Genomic DNA, 23,497 nt, shown 5'->3' on the forward strand with positions numbered 1-23,497 from the left:
TACATGAACCATCCCCAGAGAGTGTCGCAACTCTTCTCTCTCTATTATGGCTCTGGCAGCATCTTTAGACGGATGAGGATGCCGGAGCCAATACGTCATAGGCCACGCCCACTGGATACAAACGCAGCGCGGGAGTCAGATGAGGTCAGGAACATATGGCCGTCCCGTTGCTAGAACAAGGCAAGCGCCAAACATTTCACTGACGACTGCTTCCTCACTTGGGTCAATACAGAGCTGGACTTGCTCAACGTCTGAAAATCAAGTCTGGAGCAGTACCAACTCTATCTCGGCTCAGCTACAAACCTCGAAAAAGTAAGTTAACTAACGCCATATCATTGTGTTGCTTTACTGTATATGGTTACCTTGCTAGCATTATAATGCTGCTTTAGCATTAGCGCTACAGCTAACAGCCAAGTTACTGTCGCTAATGTTACGGTAGATAGTATCAGTTATGTGTGTAAATAAATACCATGGACCTATTATAGAGAAAGGACAGTGGACTAATACGTAGCCGCCCATTCATTCCTATAAATACACACACTGTAAGTCGAGTGTGCATCTCAGCAAGCCAGGGGCATCACACGAGAATGGGCACAATTCAACAAAGGGGCTGCAGGCACTTATCTCTACTGCTTGGATACCAAGGGAATGCAATGTTTAACAATGTCTGCTCATACTAACAACAAACGAATACAACTGTATTCTACCGGCCACTGGACCACAGTAGTTCTAACGTTTTACTGATGAGGAGATTGACCTGTTAAACTCATCCTAAATACATATGGTGCGTTCCAGGTAACCCGTGTTTTCGCCCCCTTCTACCCTCTTGTACTCCCAGATATAACTGGTTATTAACGGGCAAAAAAGTGTACCTGAAACGCACTATTATTCTGATTCAAATCAAAGGGTTATTAGCCGATTTCGGCGGAGCTTGATGTCATGGTATTGGGTTGTTGAGATTAACTATAAAATATGTAAACAAATCAAGGATGTAATATCATTTCATAGATCTCATTTTAAGTATTAGGCTAATGTAATTCACTAAACATGCTTCTCTTGTATCTTCTTACAACTTGCACCTGGAATACATACAAAGTAAAAAATTGAGTACTGATTTTTCTTTGTTCTCTCTACGCAGGCCAGCTCATCAAGTGCTTACATTCAGCAGCTTCTCTCAAGGGATGTTGCCTGCCAGACAGAAAACCTGGAAACGCATATTTGTAGGCACAAAGCTGTCCTTAAAGTCTATGCAGCCCCATTTTAAAAGTGAAGGTTTGTACATTACTCATTGAGTATTTTTTTTCTTTGATTTGGTAGATTCTAGGCAGCATAAATTCTAGGCTGATGCTAGATTCTAACTGCGCTAAAAAGCCTGGTCCTCTTTGGAAAAGCATCATGACCAGCGCCCTGCTAAAACACGAGTCAAACTTGGGAGTTGCATTTAAAAGATGGAATCAGTTAAGAGCCCAGAATGGTTTCAAGACAGATGCCACATGAGCTGGTTTATCATTCTCAAACATCAATGAATTCATAATGCATGAATGTTAGTGATCAGCTTAGAGGGAAGGACACGTTGTTGCTTTTTAGTGTCGAAATAGAATTGCGCTTCGCATGTCATGTTGTGATCAGATCATTTTGCGCTGGTGTTCGTTGAGTGTCCTTAACCTGGCCAACGACTTGAGCTTTGAGTCTTGGGAGGAGGGTGCTGGAGGAGACGGCCCTCTCCAAAACTGTGAATCTGTGTCTGCAGTACACATTTTAAACCCCCTGTGTCAATGTTGCGTACATTCAAATAGTTTATTTCCTGTGTACAAATACACAATGCCTCCCTTTATGCAAATAATGTATAAAAACAATTCATTTTTCCTTTTTTTCTCTCTGCAGAAGACTGCGATGCCTTTGGAGACCGTAGCACTCAGCGTGGCGCCACATCAGAGAGCCTGGGTGTTGTCGCCCCTGGCTCCTCCTCCCACATGTCCAGTCACAGCGAGGAACTGGTGGTTAGCAGAATAAAGAAATATTTTGGCATTTTTGCACTTGTAAATAGTTAATCGCTTTTTAGCCTACATTCAGATGTGAACTCATTCTTGCATGCGAGGGTCTTGAATCCAAAAAAAAAATAGGCAGGCAAGACATTGAAATTGCAGGGCGTGCCAAGCCGCGACCGAACCAGCTTGGCAGTGTAAAAACGCCTAATCTGTCGGTAGTAGTGGGGATTGAAAACTATTCTGTGAAAATGACAGAATATGTCTTGTGTTTGTTTTCTTCTTTATGTGGAAAGCAGCAGACCCCAGACACCATTTCAATCAAGCTTGAAGAGGATATTGGTTGAGGCTTGCCCGCTGGAGGTTAGTCATACACATTGCATCTATGCAAGAAAACAACCTTGATCAACTGAGAATGTACTTGATTCTACCTGCGCTAAAAAGCCTGTTCCTCTTTGGAAAAGCATCAGGACCAGCGCCCTGCTAAAACACGAGTCAAACTTGGGAGTTACATTTCAAAGATGGAATCAGTCAAGAGCCCAGAAGGGTTTCAAGACAGATTCCCCATAAGCTGGTTTATCATTCTCAAACATCAATAAATTCATAATGCATGAATGTTAGCTGATCAGCTTAGAGGGAAGGACACGTTGTTGCCTTTTAGTGTCCAAATAGAAATTGTGCTTGCTTCGCATGTCATGTTATGCTCAGATCACTTTGCGCTGGTGTTCGTTGAGTGTCCTTAACCTGGCCAACCACTTGAGCTTTGAGTCTAGGGAGGAGGGTGCTGGAGGAGACGTCCTTCCCCAAAACTTTGAATCTTTGTCAGCAGCTCACATTTTGAACCCTCTGTGTCAATGTTGCATACATTTAAAAAGTTTCTTTCACGTGTAAAAATACACAATGCCTCCCTTTATGCAAATAATGTATCAAAACAATTACTTTTTTACCTTTTTTTTCTCCCTCTGCAGAAGACTGTGATGCCTTTGGAGACCGTAGCAATCATCACAACGCCACCTCAGAGAGTCTGGGTGTGGACACACCTGGCTCCTCCCAGATGTCCAGTCACTGCAAGGAGCTGAAGATTCTGAGCGTCTACGGAAAAGGGGAGGACCCACTGGCGGTGGACGACCATGACACCCTCTTCACCAGGTCTGAAGTGGAGGCCCTGAACTCGCTGTCTGCGGACCACAGCGTGGCCAAGAGCCTGGAGCGCGGCGAGCGGCTCGTCTGCCGCGAGGAGCTGAGTGTGCAGGTTGGAAATCATCTTCTCATTAACCCTCCAAAAGAGAGGCTTCCTCTGTTACAACTCTAAAACAAACCCATAGAAAGCCCACACCTTTATGATTCAGTAGATGTTTTTACTGCCAATTATGCCCGTGTTATGCCCAACTAATCTGTCTTTAGTGGGGATCGACATCTATTCTGTGAAAATGAAAGAATATGTCTTGTGCGTGTTTCCTTCTTTATGTGGAAAGCAGCAGACCACAGACACCATTTCAATCAAGGTTGAAGAGGATATTGGTGGAGGCTTGCCCGCTGTAGGTTAGTAATACACATTGCATCTATTCAAGAAAACAACATTTATCAACTGAGAATGTACTTGATTCTACCTGCGCTAAAAAGCCTGGTCCTCTTTGGAAAAGCATCATGACCAGCGCCCTGCTAAAACACGAGTCAAACTTCGGAGTTGCATTTCAAAGATGGAATCAGTCAAGAGCCCAGAAGGGTTTCAAGACAGATGCCACATGAGCTGGTTTATCATTCTCAAACATCACTGAATTCATAATGTATGAATGTTAGCTGATCAGCTTAGAGGGAAGGACACGTTGTTGCTTTTTTGTGTTGAAATAGAATTATTGCGCTTGTCTCGCATGTCATATTGTGATCAGATCACTTTGCGCTGGTGTTCGTTGAGTGTCCTTAACCTGGCCAACCATTTCAGCTTTGAGTCTAGGGAGGAGGGTGCTGGAGGAGACGTCCCTCTCCAAAACTGTGAATCTTTGTCAGCAGTACACATTTTAAACCCTCTGTGTCAATGTTGCGTACATTTAAAGAGTTTCTTTAACTTGTACAGATACACAATGCCTCCCTTTATGCAAATAATGTATCAAAACAATAGATTTTTCCTTGTTTTCTCCCTCTGCAGAAGACTGCGATGCCTTTGGAGACCGTAGCACTCATCAGAACACCACCTCAGACAGTCTGGGTGTGGACGCACCTGGCTCCTCCCTCATGTCCAGTCACAGCGAGGAACTGAAGATTCTGAGCGTCTACGGAAAAGGGGAGGGCCCACTGGCGACGGACGGCCATGACACCCTCTTCACCGCGTCAGAAGTGGAGGCCCTGAACTCGCTGTCTGCAGACCACAGCGTGGCCAAGAGCCTGGAGCGCGGCGAGCGTCTGGTCTGCCACGAGGAGCTGAGTGTGCAGGTTGGAAATCATCTTCTTATTCACCATCCAAAAGAGAGGCTTCCTCTGTTACAACTCTAAAACAGACCCATAGAAAGCCCACACCTTTATGATTCAGTAGATGTTTTTACACTGCCAATTATGCCCGTCTTATGCCCAACTAATCTGTCGGTAGTGGGGATCGACATCTATTCTGTGAAAATGAAAGAATATGTCTTCTGTGTGTTTCCTTCTTTATGTGGAAAGCAGCAGACCCCAGACACCATTTCAATCAAGGTTGAAGAGGATATTGGTGGAGGCATGCCTGCTGTAGGTTAGTAATACACATTGCATACATGCAAGCAAACAACCTGGATCAACTGAGAATGTACTGGATTCTAACTGCGCTGAAAAGCCTGGTCCTCTTTTGAAAAGCATCATGACGAGCGCCCTGTTAAACACGAGTCAAATTTGGGAGTTGTATTTCAAAGATGGAATCAGTCAAGGGCCCAGAAGGGTTTCAAGACGGATGCCACATGAGCTGGTTTATTATTCTCAAAGATCAATGAATTCACAATTTATGAATGCTAACTGATTAGCTTACAGGGAAGGACACGTTGTCACTTGTGCTGTGTTCCAGTAACCATCCTTCCATGAGTACCCTTAAACGTAGTACACTATCCACACTCACTAAGTGCGTTATTTTTCAGAGGTCAGTGTTGTTCCAAATCGAATGCTCCGTGGTGCACTAACCGGAAATTACGATCACGACTGCGGCCGCGGCTCCTCCCCCGCAATAAACATCCCGCTTTGAACGGTGAACTCTTTACGCCTAGCAACTATGAAAATCTATACAAACTACAAAATGACTCCATTAATGCAGGCTATGTGGAAAATGCGCAGACTTTGGCTTAGCCTGGATCCGCCCTCAAAGTGTGGATCGATTTACACATTTCGTACTCAACAACGGCAGCACTCTTCAGCTACGTAGCTAAGAGTGTTGAGTACGAAATGTGTAAATCGATCCACACTTTGAGCTTTGAGTCTAGGGGGGAGGGTGCTGGAGGAGACATCCCTCTCCAAAACTCTGAATCTTTGTCTGCAGTACACATTTTAAACCCTCTGTCTCAATGTTGCATAAACATTAGGGCTCCAACAATAAACCAACACCCGATTCGGTTTGTATCAAGATTTTTGACCCACGGTTCGATACATCCAACAATTTTTTTTAATCTAAAAAGCATTTTATTTAAACGACACTAATATAACAATAAACTTAATGTAACATTGAATAAAAAAATATTTGGAATGCTGATCAGATTTGAACAGAAAGAATACTATTAGTGTATCGCTAAATTAATAAATAAATAACCAAAGATTGCAGTTGGAGGATGCTTGCAGGTAGGCAAAAACCCTCAACTTTTTTTTTGTTTTATGGTTTCGACAAAGATCCTATCATGGATTCTTATTAGGCTATGTAGCTGAATTAATTACATAATCAGGCCGTATAGAATGCAACATGTTTAATAGGCTAACTTTCAAATAGATTGGGAAAAAACATGAACGTCTGATTCGCAATAATGAGGTGTGTGTGTGTGTCTGCGTGAATGGCAGTCTGCGTATGTGTGTGTGAGTGACGTCAGCGAGCGAGGAGAGCGAGCGGTAGCGTGTGTGTGTGTCTAGTGAAGAAACAAACGTGTCCGGTAGAATAAAGTACCCATCCTGTCAATAATCGGTGGCCGCTTCATTCCGACCTATAAGCAGACCAACTGCCGTTCAAAGCACACAAAACACTAGAGACGGGGATCACACAGGCTATTTTTTTGCATTTGTCCCACTCTGGATAAATGTCGTTGATATTGCATATGAGGACTTCGCAGGCTGTGGAGAAATGCAATCCTCCGTAGCCACGGAGAGCTGTCATCAGAGAGGGCATCTCGTCGCAGACTTACGGCATCGATAAGAGGGGGCGGTGTCGGCAGACTATTATTTAGACAGGTTATTAGCAAATTTCCATCTGACAATTTGACCGGAGAGTTAGAAAGGGCGTATCGCGCTTCTGCCTTCTCACACCGCGTTAAAGGTTTGTGGCTTTGAGTGTCGTGATTCCCGTTTCGATATGCATATCGTTACAGCCCTAATAAACATACTGTGGTATCCCGGCGCTCGGTTGGGCCGGGTTCCACTGACAAAACTCGCTTGGCCTTGGGGTTTTAGCCATTTCAGGCTTTTATTTAACAGTCAACTGAAACAATCAAACAATGAAGGAGACGCTGTCTCTAGGGCCTCCGTGGGCCTCTAGGCTCTCTCGCTGCCACGAGCCCTTCCTTCCTGCTCCCGACCCGTGCTGTGCTGTGCTGTGCCTCCTTTTAAAATGGCTCCTCAGCTTTCGGCCAGGTGTCCCCCAATCACCCTGATTGGGGATCCAGAAGGGCTGCTCCCCGTCGCCGGCTGGTGGGTGGGGGTGGTATATCCAGTCCTTTACGGTACCCCGGGCCCGTCCAGGCTGAGGTCTCCGTGGCGGGATGCCACAATACATTTAAATAGTTTATTTCATGTGTACAAATACACACTTCCTCCTTTTATGCAAACAGTGTATCAAAACAATGACTTTTTTATTTTTTTCCTCCCTCTGCTGAAGACTGCAAAGCCTTTGGAGACCGTAGCACGCAGCATGGCTCCACGGAGAGTCTGGGTGTGGACGCCCCTGGCTCCTCCCACATGTCCAGTCACAGCGGGGAGCTGAAGAGCCTGAGCGTCTACGGTAAAGGGGAGGGCCCACTGGCGACGGACGGCCATGACACCCTCTTCACCGCGTCAGAAGTGGAGGCCCTGAATTCGCTGTCTGCGGACCACAGCGTGGCCAAGAGCCTGGAGCGCGGCGAGCGGCTGGTCTGCCACGAGGAGCTGAGTGTGCAGGTTGGAAATCATCTTCTTATTCAGCATCCAAATGAGAGGCTTCCTCTGTTACAACTCCAGCACACACCCTTATAAAGCACACACCTCTAGGATTTAATGAGTCGTACGTGTAGCCTGGCTATTTCCAGACTCGTTGGTCTAGGGAAGCTGCTGTCATTTTCTTCAGCACAAGAGGCTTGATCAACGGGCCTAGTTCAACTGACTTTATGCGCAAATGGCTGCTTGCCGTCGCTTCCCTGTCGTCATCCAAGCCAACTTGGTGATTGGAGCTATCGCACCAAAATTGTACCGGGGGTGAAAATTGTACCACCTACGTAATTCGGTTCGAAACATTATGTCATCGTTCGACACGATTGTCCGTTGCTTGGCAGGTTTCAAAAAACATTCGCACTCATGTTGCCAAAGAAGAAATAACATAATACAGACAACACTTTTTTTTTAATATATATTTGTATTGTATTGAATTTAGCTAGTAAACTGAGTGTTTTAAAGTGTATCATAGTCTTGCTAGCTTGTGTTAAGACACTCAGTTTACTAGCTTAATGCCATTAAACAATTAAATACAATGCAATTATAAAGTTAGCAACGCTAATAAATGTCATTTGTAAAATAAGTGTTATCTGCTTAATGTTATTTCGTCTTGCGACGCTCAATGAATGAGCCCGAATGTTTGTGAATATTCATGAAGCTTCCTACGTCATCGTTCGTCCGTTGCCAGGCAGGTTTGGAAATTTCGAACGCAGATTACGTAGGCGGTACAAGTTTCGCCCCCGGTACAATTTTGGTCTCAAAAAACGGTCTCAGCTTCTCCAAAAACGTATCGGAAGCAGAAAGATAAGAATTGCTCTTCTCCAGACCCTTATGAAGGGCGAATTCAAATCGCCGTCAGAGCAGGTTGGGGGAATCCAGTCTATCGTAATTGGGGATTAACAACTATTCTGTGCAAATGAAAGGAAATGAAAATGTGTTTCCTTCTTTATGTGGAAAGCCGGGGACCCCAGACACCATTTCAATCAAGGTTGAAGAGGATATTGGTGGAGGCATGCCCGCTGTAGGTTAGTAATACACATTGCATCCATGCAAGCAAACTGACCTACCAACTGAGAATGTACTCGATTCTAACTGCGCTGGTCCTCTTTTGAAAAGCATCATGACCGTCACCCTGCTAAAACACAAGGACTACTATACAGTTTATAGTAGAATGATTTACATCTTCTTCATGACAGGTGTCAGGAATGCTGAATCCGCTCTGATTCCCAGTATAACTACAGTATTGGTAAAGCAGGTGATCGGAAACCACAGATGACCTGGGTTGTGTCTTTATGACCTCCCCACATCCTTAAAAGGCGGAGACGTAGTGGTGCCTTCTCAGCTGACGCCTTTGACCCTTGACCCCCCCCCAAGGGGAACAAGGGAAATGCATAATAAACAAAAAGACGTTAGAAAGAAAGAATGTAAAAATATGCTTCTTCCAATACACCAGTGTGTAAAAGTACATGCTGTATCCCTTTGTGCAAATAATTAATTAATACCATTACTTTCTCTCTTTGTTACCTCTCTGAAGAAGACGTCAATGACATCAGAGACTGCAGCACGCAGCGTGGTGCCACCTCGGAGAGTCTGCGTGTGGACGCCCCTGGCTCCTCCCACATGTCAAGTCACAGCGGGGAGCTGCGCATCCTGAGCGTCTACGGACAAGGGGAGGGCCCACTGGCGGTGGACGGCCATGACACCCTCTTTGCCGCGTCAGAACTGGAGGCCTTGAGCTCGCTGTCCGCTGACCACAGCGTGACCAAGAGCCTGAACTGCAGCGTGCAGCTCGTCTGCCTTGAGGAGCTGACTGGGCATCAGGGCGGCCGCAAGGGCCGGCCCGGTGTCTTGTGTGGAAAGGTTATTCCCAACAATGCCAATATGATTGTCCACATGAGGACTCACTCCGGGGAAAAGCCCTACAAGTGTGACCAATGCACAAAGTGCTTCAGTCGGACAAGCACCCTGAAGATCCACATGAGGACTCACTCCGGGGAGAAGCCCTACAAGTGTGACCAATGCACGAAGCGCTTCAGTCAGACAAGCAACCTGAAGATCCACATGAGGACTCACTCCGGTGAGAAGCCCTACAAGTGTGACCAATGCACAAAGTGCTTCAATCGGAAAGACCACCTGAAGATCCACATGATGACTCACTCCGGGGAGAAGCCCTACAAGTGTGACCAATGCACGAAGTGCTTCAGTGAGAAAGGCACCCTGAATAAACACATGAGGAGTCACTCGGGGGAGAAGCCCTACAAGTGTGACCAATGCACAATGCGCTTCAGTCATGGCCGCACCCTGAAGTTCCACATGTCGACTCACACCGGCGAGAAGCCCTACAGGTGTGACCAATGCACGAAGTGCTTCAGTCTGAAAGACCCCCTGAAGATCCACATGATGACTCACTCCGGGGAGAAGCCCTACAAGTGTGACCAATGCAAGAAGTGCTTCAGTCAGAAAGGCCACCTGAAGAGCCACCTGAGGACTCACTCTGGGGAGAAGCCCTACGTGTGTCTGCAGTGCAACGCCAGCTACAGCGGCCCAAGGAGTTTGCGTGTGCACATGCTCAAGCACACTTTGGCACGGGGTAACGGGACGCTTTGATTGAGACCTCTGTCCTGTATTGGTTGAAATTACTGCTTTTAGTTTTTCTTTTCATCACGATTAAACGCTTCGTACCTTCGATTCACTTTCTGTTTTTATTAATTGATGTCCGTGTTGAATAACTTATTTCTAGGACACTTCTGACAGCAAAATATTTGATTTAATGTAGAGCTTGATCAGGGGAAGATACAGGCAGCGAAGTTACCAAGCATACACTCAATGAGACGATGGGTGTATGTGATTCTTTTAGGAAACATTCACATTGTGGGTTAATACAAAGGTCAGGGGGAGGGGCCTTCGTGGAGTTTAGGATTGGTCAGAGGAGAGACCAAGTTAAATTGCAATTCACAATATGGGTGAAGTGGACATGGCTGCAAGACAGTTAAAGGAATCTACACAACAAAGAAGTCTGGATTGGCTTGAATATCAAACTTGGTGCCCACAGTTGCAAATGCAAACTATCTTAACGCCTTTCAATTAGAGAGGACGGGAGGTATCTCTAGGTCCATGGAGAATGCATAGAAATTCATTGATATTGTCAAATTATTCAAACAGGGTTCATATAATTTCTATTTTAAAGTTGAGCTTGACATTGCAACAACATTGTCATTACCGTTATCTTTGTTATTACAAAAAGCCTGCAAAGTTCACTTGTGAAGTAGACTGCGATTGAACCGCACATTATACATGATTGTGTTCATTCCACTGACCTTTCCATTCCGTGCGCTTAATGCTAACTACCTTGGATGGATTGTATCATAATAGGCAATAATGGTTGAAGATTATCCATTTTAAAAGGTCCCTGGTTAAATGTCTAGATCTCAGTGATGCTCAGTTTAGGCCGGTCCTCCCTCTAGAAGGCAGCATTATTCTAACGGGACAAAGTCAGAAGATTCCTAGCATTGGTCCCCCTTCACTCCCTGTTTGCAGCGGCGGCTGGTGATCCAATTCGTGGGTGGGGTGCAGTAATGGACGGGGGTCCTCCCCAAGAAAATATAGAATAGGTTTCTGGGATGCCCACTAGCTAAAAATGTATTCTGATTCATTGCCTACATCCTGACTTGCAGGGCCTGGACAAGCTTACACTGCTTTCATTTTCACCCTTTCCACTAGCCATTGCTATTTGACCCATGGTTTTTATTCTGATATTGAGGCATATCCTGATCAATGTCCTATAGTGTTTTACCGGAGTCTCGAGGTCAATTTCAAATGGTGTTTGGGACCGTTGTGTCATTTTTTTTTTATATGCTACATGCCAAATGACTTAATTAATATGTAATTTACTTGTTCCTTTTAAGTATAAAATTGCGTGAGGAGTCCAATTCCTCCACTGAAATGGGTAGAAAGTGCTTTTACGGCTCTCTGCTAGTTAACTATCTGTCACTTCTCTCTGCATGTAGTTATGTTGCACAATACACGAATGCTGTTGAGGGAGGTAGCCTATTTGATTCATTTGCTGAAATGTCCAATCAGCTCCAAATTACTACAATGAGTTGAAACACAAGACACAGTATAGTGTCAAGTGTTTCTTTAATACTCTTGGTAGGATAACAAACCTACCATGATTTATCATTCCTTATGTCGTATGGTCATGTACAGGGGTTGGGTTTGTGTCGGGTCTCTTCTTTTTCTGTTTACTAATTATTTGGTGTGTGTGTGTGTGTGTGTGTGTGTGTGTGTGTGTGTGTGTGTGTGGAAAGTTCCTAAGCCAGAGGGAAACTTTGAACCAATGCAAAAGGCTTAAAATGTACCACCATATCAAAACTAAAAAGAATCTTCAGAAAAAAATAATGAATTTTTATGAGCTGCTGCAGGGAATTTCTGTTTTTCTTTTCTTGTTTGATGGTTTCGGTTAATCTGTTCAAATATTGTGTTATTGTTTGGTCCAAAAGCTTTGATTTCTTTTAACAAACGAGCTGAACATCATCATCATCATCATAATTATAAAAAACGGTATCATTTGACCTTCATTATTCATTGCTTAGGATTTTTTCTTGCATTTATTCTGTTTGTATTATTTTTAACCATGTTTAATAAAAAAAAAAGGAAATTACCTGGAAAGGTTACCTCCCCTTCCTCTTATTTTGCCCGCCCACATTATTTGTCCCGACCGCCCATGAGAAAACGAGTTAAGAACGTGTTCACATAGTTCTTTCCTTGAGAGACACCGTGGCTTGCAAACGAGCGAATCGTCGCAATTGCTCAGTGTTTGGATGTACAAAACCTCTAAAAGGTAAGTTAACTAACGCAATATCATTGTGTTGTTGTAGTGTATATGGTTACCTTGTTAGCATTATAATGTTGCTTTAGCATTAGCGCTACAGCTAACAGCCAAGTTAGTGTCGCTAATGTAACGGTAGATGGCATCAGTTATGTGTGTAAATACCATGGACCTATTAAAGAAAGGACAGCGGACTAATACATTGCCGCCCTTTCATAACTATAAATACACGCACTGTAACTCGAGTGTGCACCTCAGCAAGCATGGGGCATCATACGAGAATGGGCACAATTCAACAAAGGGGCTACAGGCACTGATCTCTACTGCTTGGATACCAAGGGAATGCAATGTTTTACAATGTCTGCTCACCATTCAACAAACGAATACAACTGTATTCTACCGGCCACTGGACCGCAGTAGTTCTAGCGTTTTACTGATGAGGAGATTGACCTGTTAAACTCATCCTAAATACATATGGTGCGTTCCTGGGAACCCGTGTTTTCGCCCCCTTCTACCCTCTTGCACTCCCAGTTATAGCTGGTTATTTACGGGCAAAAAAGTGTACCTGGAACGCACTATTATAGGCATGTTTTCCCCTTCACACCTGATTAAAATCAAAGGGTTATTAGCTGATTTCTGCAGAGCTTGATGTCATGGTATTGAGTTGATGAGATGAACTATAAAATATGTAAACAAATCAAGGATGTAATATCATTTCATAGAACTCATTTTAAGTATTAGGCTAATGTAATTCACTAAACATGCTTCTCTAATATCATCTTACAACTTGCACCTGGAATACATACAAGGTAAAAAATTGATTACTGATTTTTCTTTGTTGTCTCTACGCAGGCCAGCTCATCAAGTGCTTACATTCAGCAGCTTCTCTCAAGGGATTTTGCCTGCCAGACAGAAAACCTGGAAACACATATTTGTAGGCACAAAGCTATCCTTAAAGTCTATGCAGCCCCATTTTAAAAGTGAAGGTGTGTACATTACTCTGAGTATTTTTTTTTTCTGTGATTTGGTAGATTCTAGGCAGCATAGATTCTAGGCTGATGCTAGATTCTTCCTGCGCTAAAAAGCCTGGTCCTCTTTGAAAAAGCATCAGGGCCAGAGCCCTGCTAAAACACGAGTCAAACTTGGGAGTTGCATTTCAAAGATGGAATCAGTCAAGAGCCCAGAAGGGTTTCAAGACAGATGCCACATGAGTTGGTTTATCATTCTCAAACATCAATGAATTCATAATGTATGAATGTTGGCAGAACAGCTTAGAGGGAATGACACGTTGTTGCCTTTTAGTGTCCAAAATATAATTATTGTGCTTGCCTTGCATGTCATGTTGTGATCAGATCACTTTGCGCTGGTCTTCGTTGAGTGTCCTTAACCTGGCCAACCACTTGAGCTTTGAGTCTAGGGAGGAGGGGGCTGGAGGAGACGTCCCTCTCAAAAACTGTGAATCTTTTTCAGCAATACACATTTTAAACCCTCTGTGTCAATGTTGCATACATTTAAAGAGTTTCTTTCACGTGTACAAATACACAATGCCTCCCTTTATGCAATATCTAAATGTAAATATACTTTTTCCTTTTTTTTCTCCCTCTGAGGAAGACTGCGACGCCTTTTAGAGACCGTAGCACGCAGCGCGGCGCCACCTCAGAGAGTCTGGGTATGGACGGCCCTGGCTCCTCCCTCATGTCCAGTCCCAGCGGGGAGCTGAAGATTCTGAGCGTCTACGGTAAAGGGGAGGGCCCTTTGGCGACGGACGGCCATGACACCCTCTTCACCGCGTCAGAAGTGGAGGCCCTGAACTCGCTGTCTGCGGACCACAGTGCGGCCAAGAGCCTGGAGCGCGGCGAGCGGCTGGTCTGCCGCGAGGAGCTGAGTGTGCAGGTTGGAAATCATCTTCTTATTCAGCATCCAAAAGAGAGGCTTCCTCTGTTACGACTCTAAAACAAACCCATTGAAAGCCCACACCTTTATTATTCAGGAAACGTTTTTACACCGCCAAATATGCCCGTCTTTTTTTTTTTTTTTTTTTCCTGTGTGATCCGCGCGTTTACACTGACCGAGATAATTTACAGGCTTTATTTCGCACCCCTATTAAACCTCTCTGACCCTACACATATTGGCTGTTTCATTTTGATGTAAATGCGATAAGACAGCTTTGCGGTTCTAGGGGCGAGGCTTGGGTAGAGGTGTTGCTGCATTGTCTCTACAAAAGAGACGATGCAGCGATATCAACATGAATAGTTGTAACTGGAGAGAAGGTGTAATCCGCAAGCTGCTGACAATCATAGGAGAGAAGGTGATGCAGTCGCATTTAAAGAAGACGAAAGATGGTTGATCTAAGAGAAAGTACCAGAAAAACGTTCCTTACAATGCTTCGTCAGCAAAGTGGTTAGCAAAATAAAGAATATGTTGGGATTATTGCACTTATAAATAGTTAATCGCGTTTTAGCCTACACTCAGATGTGAATTCATTCTTGCATGCGGGGGCTTGAATCAAAAAAATTATTTATATATTTTTTTGCAATTCATTGTAAAAAGTCCTCCAGTGTGTAGCTCCGCCTTCTCCTGTTAACCAAGAAAGCCAGCTCCGAGACGAAGGGGGATTTTATCAACTGGCAGGGTAAAAATGCCTAATCTGTCGTTAGTGGGGATTAACAACTATTCTGTGAAAATGAAAGAATATGTCTTGTGTGTGTGTGTTTCCTTTTTTATGTGGAAAGCAGCAGACCCCAGACACCATTTCAATCAAGGTCGAAGAGGATATTGGTGGAGGCATGCCCGCCGTAGGTTAGTAATACACATTGCATCTATCTATGCAAGAAAACAACCTTTATAAACTGAGAATGTACTCGAATCTGCCTTCTCAGCAGGAGCCTTTAACCCTTAACCATCCAAAGGGCGACAAGGAAAATGCATAATCAACAAATAGAAGTTAGAAAGAATGTCAAAATATAATTCTTCCAATACACAAGTGTGCACAAAGTACAAACTGTATACCTTTTGTGAAAACGATTAATTAAAAACATCACTTTCTCTCTTTCTCTGTTTTCCTCTCTGAAGAAGACAATGACATCAGAGACTGCAGCACGCAGCGTGGCGCCACCTCGGAGAGTCTGCGTGTGGACGCCCCTGGCTCCTCCCACATGTCAAGTCACAGCGGGGAGCTGCGCATCCTGAGCGTTTACGGACAAGGGGAGGGCCCACTGGTGGTGGACGTCCATAACACCCTTTTTGCCGCGTCAGAACTGGAGGCCTTGAGCTCGCTGTCCGCTGACCACAGCGTGGCCAAGAGCCTGAACTGCAGCGTGAGGCTCGTCCGTCTTGAGGAGCAGACTGGGCATCGGGGCGGCCGCAAGGGCCGGCCCGATGTCTTGTGTGGAAAGGTTATTCCCAACAATGCCAATATGATCGTCCACATGAGGACTCACTCTGGGGAGAAGCCCTACAAGTGTGACCAATGCACGAAGTGCTTCAGTCAGAGAGGCACCCTGAAGCGCCACATGTTGATTCACACCCACAAGAAGCCCTACAGGTGTGACCAATGCCCGAAGTGCTTCAGTCATGGCCTCACCCTGAAGTTCCATATGTCGACTCACTCTGGGGAGAAGCCCTACAGGTGTGACCAATGCATGAAGTGCTTCAGTCTGAAAGGCACCCTGAATAAACACGTAAAGACTCACTCTGGGGAGAAGCCCTACAGGTGTGACCAATGCACAAAGCGCTTTCGAGACAAATGCGACCTGAAGCTCCACCTGAGAACTCACTCCGGTGAGAAGCCCTACAAGTGTGACCAATGCATGAAGTGCTTCAGTCGGAAAGGCAACCTGAAGATCCACATGACGATTCACTCCGAGGAGAAGCCCTACAAGTGTGACCAATGCACGAAGTACTTCAGTCGGAAATGCACCCTGAAGATCCACATGAGGCTTCACTCCGGGGAGAAGCCCTACAGGTGTGACCAATGCATGAAGTGCTTCAGTCAGACAAGCCAGCTGAAGATCCACCTGAGGACTCACTCTGGGGAGAAGCCCTACAATTTTGACCTATGCACGAAGCGCTTCAGTAATGGCTCCGCCCTGAAGATCCACCTGAGGACTCACTCTGGGGAGAAGCCGTGCGTGTGTCTGCAGTGCAACGGTGGTTTATCATTCTCAAACATCACTGAATTCATAAAGTATGAATGTTAGCTGATCAGCATAGAGGGAAGGACACATTGTTGCTTTTTAGTGTCAAAATATAATTATTGTGCTTGTCATATTGTGCTCAGATCACTTTGCGCTAGTGTTCGTTGAGTGTCCTTAACCTGGCCAACCACTTGAGCTTTGAGTCTAGGGAGGAGGGTGCTGGAGGGGACGTCCCTCTCCAAAACTGTTAATCTTTGTCAGCAGTACACATTTTAAACCCTCTGTGTCAATGTTGCATACATTTAAAGAGTTTCTTTCACGTTTACAAATACACAATGCCTCCCTTTATGCAATATCTAAATGTAAATGTACCTTTTCCTTTTTTTCTCCGTCTGCAGAAGACTGCGATGCCTTTGGAGACCGTAGCACTCAGCGCAACGCCACCTCAGAGAGTCTGGGTGTGGACGCCCCTGGCTCCTCCCACATGTCAAGTCACAACGAGGAACTGAAGATTCTGAGCGTCTACGGAAAAGGGGAGGGCCCTTTGGCGACGGACGGCTATGACACACTCTTCTCCGCGTCAGAAGTGGAGTCCCTGAATTCGCTGTCTGCGGACCACAGCGCGGCCAAGAGCCTGGAGCGCGGCGAGCGGCTGGTCTGCCGCGAGGAGCTGAGTGTGCAGGTTGGAAATCATCTTCTTATTCACCATCCAAAAGAGAGGCTTCCTCTGTTACAACTCCAGCACACATCCATAGAAAGCACACACCTCTATGATTTAATGAGTCGTACGTGTAGCCTGGCTATTTCCAGACTCGTTGGTCTAGGGAAGCTGCTGTCATTTTCTTCAGCACAAGAGGCTTGATCAACTTGTTCAACTGACTCTGTACGCAAATGGCTGCTTGCCGTCGCTTACCTGTCGTCATTGTGTTAAACCAGCCAATAGGGCGCCAGGGGGAGAGGCCAATTTGGGTGCGACGGCTTCTCCAAAAACGTATCGGAAGCAGAAAGATAAGAAATGCTCTTCTCCAGACCCTTATGAAGGGCGAATTCAAATCGCCGTCAGAACAGGTTGGGGGAACCCAGTCTATCGTAGGTGGGGATTAACAACTATTCTGTGCAAATGAAAGGAAATGAAAAAGTGTTTCCTTCTTTATGTGGAAAGCAGCAGACCCCAGACACCATTTCAATCAAGGTTGAAGAGGATATTGGTGGAGGCATGCCCGCTGTAGGTTAGTAATACACATTGCATCCATGCAAGCCAACTGACCTACCAACTGAGAATGTACTCGATTCTAACTGCGCTGGTCCTCGTTTGAAAAGCATCATGACCGGCACCCTGCAAAAACACAAGGAGTACTATACAGTTTATAGTAGAATGATTTACATCTTCTTCATGGCAGATGTCAGGAATGCTGAATCCGCTCTAATTCCCAGTATAACTACAGTATTGGTAAAGCAGGTGATCGGAAACCACAGATGACCTGGGTTGTGTCTTTATGACCGCCCCACATCCTTAAAAGGTCGGAGACGTAGCGGTGCCTTCTCAGCTGGAGCCTTTGACCCTTGACCCCCCCCAAGGGGAACAAGGGAAATGCATAATAAACAAAAATACGTTAGAAAGTGTCAAAATATACTTCTTCTAATACATCAGTGTGTGCAAGTACATGCTGTATCCCTTTGTGCAAATAATTAATTAATACCATTACTTTCTCTGTCTTTGTTTTCCTCTCTGAAGACAACGGCAATGACATCAGAGACTGCAGCACGCAGCGCGGCGACACCTCAGAGAGTCTGCATGTGGACACCCCTGGCTCCTCCCACATGGCCAGTCACAACGGGGAGCTGCGGATCCTGAGCGTCTACGGAAAAGGGGAGGGCCCACTGGCGGTGGATGGTTGGTGGAAGGTTTCTCCCAACAATGCCAATATGATGGTACACATGAGGACCCGACCAAACAAGAAGCCGTACGGGTGCGACCAATGCAACAAGCGCTACGGACGGAAAGATTACCTGAGAATCCACACAATGACTCACACCGGCGAGAAGACCTACAGCTGTGACCAATGCACGAAGAGCTTCAGTCAAAGTAACGACCTGAAGAGCCACATGAGGACTCATACCGGCGAGAAGCCCTACAGCTGTGACCAATGCACGAAGCGCTTCAGCCAGTGCTCGTCCCTGAGGAGCCACATGAGGACTCACACCGGTGAGAAGCCCTACAGGTGTGACCAATGCACGAAGAGCTTCAGTCGAAGTGAACACCTGAAGAACCACATGAGGACTCACACCGGGGAGAAGCCCTACAGGTGTGACCAATGCACAAAGCGCTTCAGCCAGTGCTCGTCCCTGAGGAGCCACATGAAGACTCACACGGGGGAAAAGCCCTACAGTTGCGACCAATGCACGAAGAGCTATAGTCAAAGTAACGAACTGAAGAGCCACATGAGGACTCACACCGGGGAGAAGCCCTACAGTTGCGACCAATGCACAAATCGCTTCAGCCAGTGCTCGTCCCTGAGGAGCCACATGAAGACTCACACGGGGGAAAAGCCCTACAGTTGCGACCAATGCACGAAGCGCTTCTCTCGGCATGACAACCTGAACGTCCACATGAAGACTCACACCGGCGAGAAGTTTAATTTCTAATGCGAGGCTAGTTCTATTTCTAACATTATGAGAATCAGGCCCTTTGTCCAAAATTCGGAACTACCCCTTTAAAGGGATGCTTTGACGCCTGTATCCAGGTGCTGCTTTTTTTTTCATCATGATTAAATGCTTTCCAACTTTGATTCGCCATGTTTTTATTTTTGAGAAATGATGTCTGTGTGATGAAGAATGACTTAGTTCTAGGACACTTCTGACTGCAATACATTTGATTTATTTTTAGAGCTTAATCATGGGAAGAAACAGGCAGCAAATTTACCAAGCATTCGTTCAGTCAGTTGCAAATGCAAACTATCTTAATGCCTTTTAATTAGAGGGGACGGGAGGTATCTCTAGGTCCAAGGAGAATGTATATAAATTGCTTTAAATTGATTAATTATATAAACAGGGTTTATTTCATTTGTAAACAATTGTATATTGAAGTTACGTTCGATATTTCCACAAGTATGTCATTACCTCTACCTTTATTAGAAAAAGCCTGCAAAGTTCACCTGTGAAATAGACTGCAATTAAACCCCACACATTATACATGATTGTGTTAATTTCACTCACCTTTTGTCATGTCCTTAATGCCAACTACCTCTTGTTTTGACTTTCTAATTGCTGTCTTTCTACTGGCATTATTTTCTATTTCATATCTTGTACCACAATAGGCAATCATGGTTGAAGAGGATCCACTTAAAAAGGTCCCTGGTTAAATGTCTAGATCTCAGTGATGCTTGAGTCAGTTCATGCCGGTCCTCTCTCTAGAATGCAGCTTTATTCTAATGGGACAGAGTCGGAAGATTCCTAGCATTGGTCACCCTTCACTCCTTGTTTGCCGTGGCGGCTGGTGATCAAATGTGTGGGATGGGTGCAGTAATGAACGGGGGTAGACAATTTTGATATCCTGTATTGTGGTGCATTTCTGGGATGCCCACTAGGTAAAAAAATCACTCAGACTATTAGAATATTACATGAAATCAATAAAAAAAGGATTTTAAATAAGGAAATGTTGGCCCTATGAAAAGTATAATCATGCATATGTACTCACTATTAGAATATTACATGAAATCAATAAAAAAAGGATTTTAAATAAGGAAATGTTGGCCCTATGAAAAGTATAATCATGCATATGTACTCACTACTTGGTTTGGGCCCCTTTTGCATGAATTACTAATGTGGCATGGATGCCATCAGCCTGTGGCACTGCTGAGGTGTTATGGAAGACCAGGGTGCTTCAATAGCGGCCTTCAGCTCTTAGCCATTGTTTGGTCTCAAGTATTTCATCTTTCTCTTGGCAATGCCCCATAGATTCTCTATGGGGTTCAGGTCAGGCGAGTTTGCTGGCCAATCAAGGACAGTAATCCCATGGTCATTGAACCAGGTTTTTGTAGTTTTGGCAGTGTGGGCAGGTGCCAATTCCTGCTGGAAAATGAAGTCGGCATCCCCTTAAAGATGGTCCGCTGAAGAAAGCATGAAGTGCACTAAAAGCAGATGATATGGCTCCCCAAACCAACAGACTGTGGTAACTTCACACTGGACTTCAAGCATCTTGCATTCTGTGCCTCCAATCTTTCTCCAGACTCTGGGACCTTGGTTTCTGAAAAGAGGACTTTGGACCATTGAGCAACAGATCAGTTATTTTTTTCTTTAGCACAGGTAAGACGCTTCTGATGTTGTTTTTTGTTCAGGAGCGGCTTGACAAGAGGAATATGACATTTAAAGCCCATTTCACAGATTTGATGCACTCACCCCAGCCTCAGTCCAGTCCTTGTGAAGCTCTCCAACACTTTTGAAAGGCCTTTTGCGCACAATCCTCTCCAGGCTGCGGTCATCCCTGCTCCTTGTGCACCTTTTTCTTCCACACTTTGCCCTTCCACTTAACTTTCTATTAATGTGCTTTGATACAGCACTTGGCGAACATCCAACTTCTTTTGCAATTAACTTCTGAGGCTTTCCCTCCTTGTGGAGGGTGTCAATGATGGTTTTCTGCACAACTGTCAGGTCAGAAGTCTTCCCCATGATTGTGAATCCTACTGAAGCAGGCTAAGGAACTCTTTTCTGGTGTTTTGGATTAATTAGCTGATTAGAATGTGACACTTTGAGCCTACAATATCGAACCTTTTCACAATATTCTACTTCTCTGAGATTTTGAATTTAGGGTTTTCATAAATTGTAAGCAATAATCTTCAAATTTATAACAAAGGCTTGGAATATCTCACTTTGCATATAATGAGTCTACATAATGTATTAGTATGACCTTTTAAGAAATACTTGGTTAAAAATAGAAATACCGATTCAACTTCTTCTTGCATAAGTACAGAGCCTTTAAAGTTCAGGCTCTGAAATTAAGTATAAGTACTGTAACCCTGTAAAAGACGTCTCTGGCTCCACATGCATATATTTTATTAAAGCAAAATATAAATGATGCCAAAATAGACATCAACATGTGTTGCCTTGGCAGAAGCTGCTTCTCAAAATTCTGACTCTCATTTCTGTGTCCAATGTAATGTGAGAGCTCTAAATTCTACTAATAATTATTCATTTTTATGATCCCAGTACCTGAATTTCATAATGGAACAGTCTTTTTTCTAAAGTGCCAGTTCATTTTTCTGAAGTTCGAATCTCAAATCAATATCAATATTTAAAATGTACATACAGGTTGTTTTTTTTAGCTACAATGACTCAGCCGATGTTCTCTTCCTGCTGCGGGACCCTGCGGGGTGTAAATTCTGCGTAGATGAATGGAAGAAAACGTCCGATCACTGCCTCAAGTGCAGGGAAGACCTGCCCATGTATACAGAGGTAGCTGGACTCTCTGCAGCACTGGACAGCTTGAAGTCCCTTCCATAAAGAACACTAGGCTAGCTTCCTGCATGTTGGTCGAGTTTTTTTTTTTGACGTTCTATCATGTTCTTCAAGGAAAGAGGGGTCGAATCCAAAGGAATAGCTTTAAAGAGATACTTTATTTGTATAAAGTATTTTCGGTATGGTAAACTGATGCTCTGAAGTTAAGAGAGATTGAAGATGTGCCTTAGCACGTGCGAGAGTGTTCTCCTAGCTAATCCAAGACACTAACCCACCGATATCCTAGCTTAGCCTTGAGAGTTCTACCTGTCTTCAAGATGTGGAGGCTTTCTTATGGACTCGGAGGACCGGAAGACTTGGAGAAAACCGGTGGGACGTAATCCTCGGTTTCCTCGCTTGGTCTGTGGTGCTGCCCTCTGTGGATAAAGTATCTATTGCAGCCTTCAGTAAGGCTCCCCTTGTGGCTATGTATGGTATTTACGGCTAATATGTTTGGTCTTCATTGAGTCTATGTGTGGGTAGCTTAGATTCTTAAAATACGTAACAGTCCCTCCTTGGTCATCTCAGATGACCATACAATAATATTTTAAATCATAAACACCATTTACCACACCGAAAACAGTCAAATTAGGATCAACACCATCTACCGTTGTGGAAAACTCTTGAATAGAGGGGAAAAACCACAACGGGCTCATAATACTGAAATGGCATCCACCTTGTGGGTCTCATTGGAAATACAGGTCATTATTTAACAATACAACAATGAACATAAATCTTGTTATCATACAATCACATGGCCAAATATCACACAAACAAAACTATTCATAGAAATCCTGAGCTAATACTTTTGGTTATGTGCTACAAGGCCATACAATTTTCATCATGTGTAAAAGTAAAGTAAAAATTGGTAGACATAATACAATTTTAAAATTTCAAAATAATTGACAAGCTATCATGGATTTGGGGGGTTCAGGTGATCTTCGTGTATTGGTGCGCCGGTTCATGTGGGTGGTTTGGGCATAGATTTGGGGGGTTCAGGTGATCTTCGTGTTTTGGTGCGCCGGTTCATGTGGGTGGTTTTGGGCTTGTTATTATTGCAGTCATTGTTTTTTCTGTCGCCGTCTGGCCTGTAATTCATGAACCCAAGACTCGTCCCTCCTTGTCAAGGGCTCAACTCAGAGAGGTTACTCCTACATCATGGGAGCCTTCAAACAGGTTCTCCGTCGTTGTCGTGTCAGTAACAGGTGGCCTGTAAAACAATCGCCTCAAAGAAGATCAACTGTACCATTATTGATGCAGCGATTCAGAAATAACGAGTTGTACTCACAACCAAACAATACTATATAATAACAAGCACAACTCGTCTTGGTGGTTCAATAATTAATTATTCAAGTAAATCCAGGATATTGATTATCTTAGATACAGGTGCTACAAATGGTGGCATTTTATTCTATATATTGTAATTGGATAGGTTCAGGCTCCTCAGGTGGTATCTCATTCAAGTTCAACGGATTATATCTGATTCCTACGTAAGCATGAATATCACCTGGCACTTTTGTGGCGCCCAATGCTGTGGTGATCAGCCGATTCAGTAGCCCTCGTGCGCAGGGAATACAACAGCAGCCGACAACAATTAACACGGCTACTGCCATTATTCCCGCGATGAGTACTGACTGGATCATACCTCTCCACTTACCAAACAGGTTCTCCATCCATCCAGCTATTGGGTCACCAATACCGGAGTTCTCGGCCAACTC

The 23,497-nt window shown here is 44.5% G+C and overlaps 2 protein-coding genes across 2 annotated transcripts in view; both read left to right on the forward strand.

Annotated features, from left to right (window-relative positions):
* Positions 1 to 359: 359 nt before the first annotated feature.
* On the forward strand, positions 360 to 8,798 carry LOC130380323 (uncharacterized). The gene is made up of 9 exons (XM_056587494.1): positions 360 to 1,272; positions 1,885 to 2,000; positions 2,285 to 2,348; positions 2,954 to 3,237; positions 3,464 to 3,527; positions 4,132 to 4,415; positions 4,644 to 4,707; positions 7,015 to 7,292; positions 8,281 to 8,798. Exons 4-9 carry the CDS (start codon positions 3,040 to 3,042, stop codon positions 8,350 to 8,352), a joined length of 960 nt encoding a protein of 319 aa, XP_056443469.1. The 5' UTR covers positions 360 to 1,272; positions 1,885 to 2,000; positions 2,285 to 2,348; positions 2,954 to 3,039; the 3' UTR covers positions 8,353 to 8,798.
* Positions 8,799 to 8,864: 66 nt separating this feature from the next.
* Positions 8,865 to 23,497, forward strand: part of LOC130380327 (zinc finger protein 585A-like) — a 39,012-nt gene continuing 24,379 nt past the window's right edge. The window contains exons 1-4 of the mRNA XM_056587499.1: positions 8,865 to 9,887; positions 15,579 to 16,299; positions 16,685 to 16,968; positions 17,452 to 17,515. Of these exons, the coding sequence (XP_056443474.1) occupies positions 8,943 to 9,887; positions 15,579 to 16,299; positions 16,685 to 16,968; positions 17,452 to 17,515 (2,014 nt within the window). The 5' untranslated portion in view covers positions 8,865 to 8,942. The remainder of the gene's footprint in view (positions 9,888 to 15,578; positions 16,300 to 16,684; positions 16,969 to 17,451; positions 17,516 to 23,497) is intronic.

The sequence above is a fragment of the Gadus chalcogrammus genome, chromosome 4, assembly GCF_026213295.1.
Source record: "Gadus chalcogrammus isolate NIFS_2021 chromosome 4, NIFS_Gcha_1.0, whole genome shotgun sequence".
Taxonomy (NCBI): Eukaryota; Metazoa; Chordata; class Actinopteri; order Gadiformes; family Gadidae; genus Gadus; species Gadus chalcogrammus.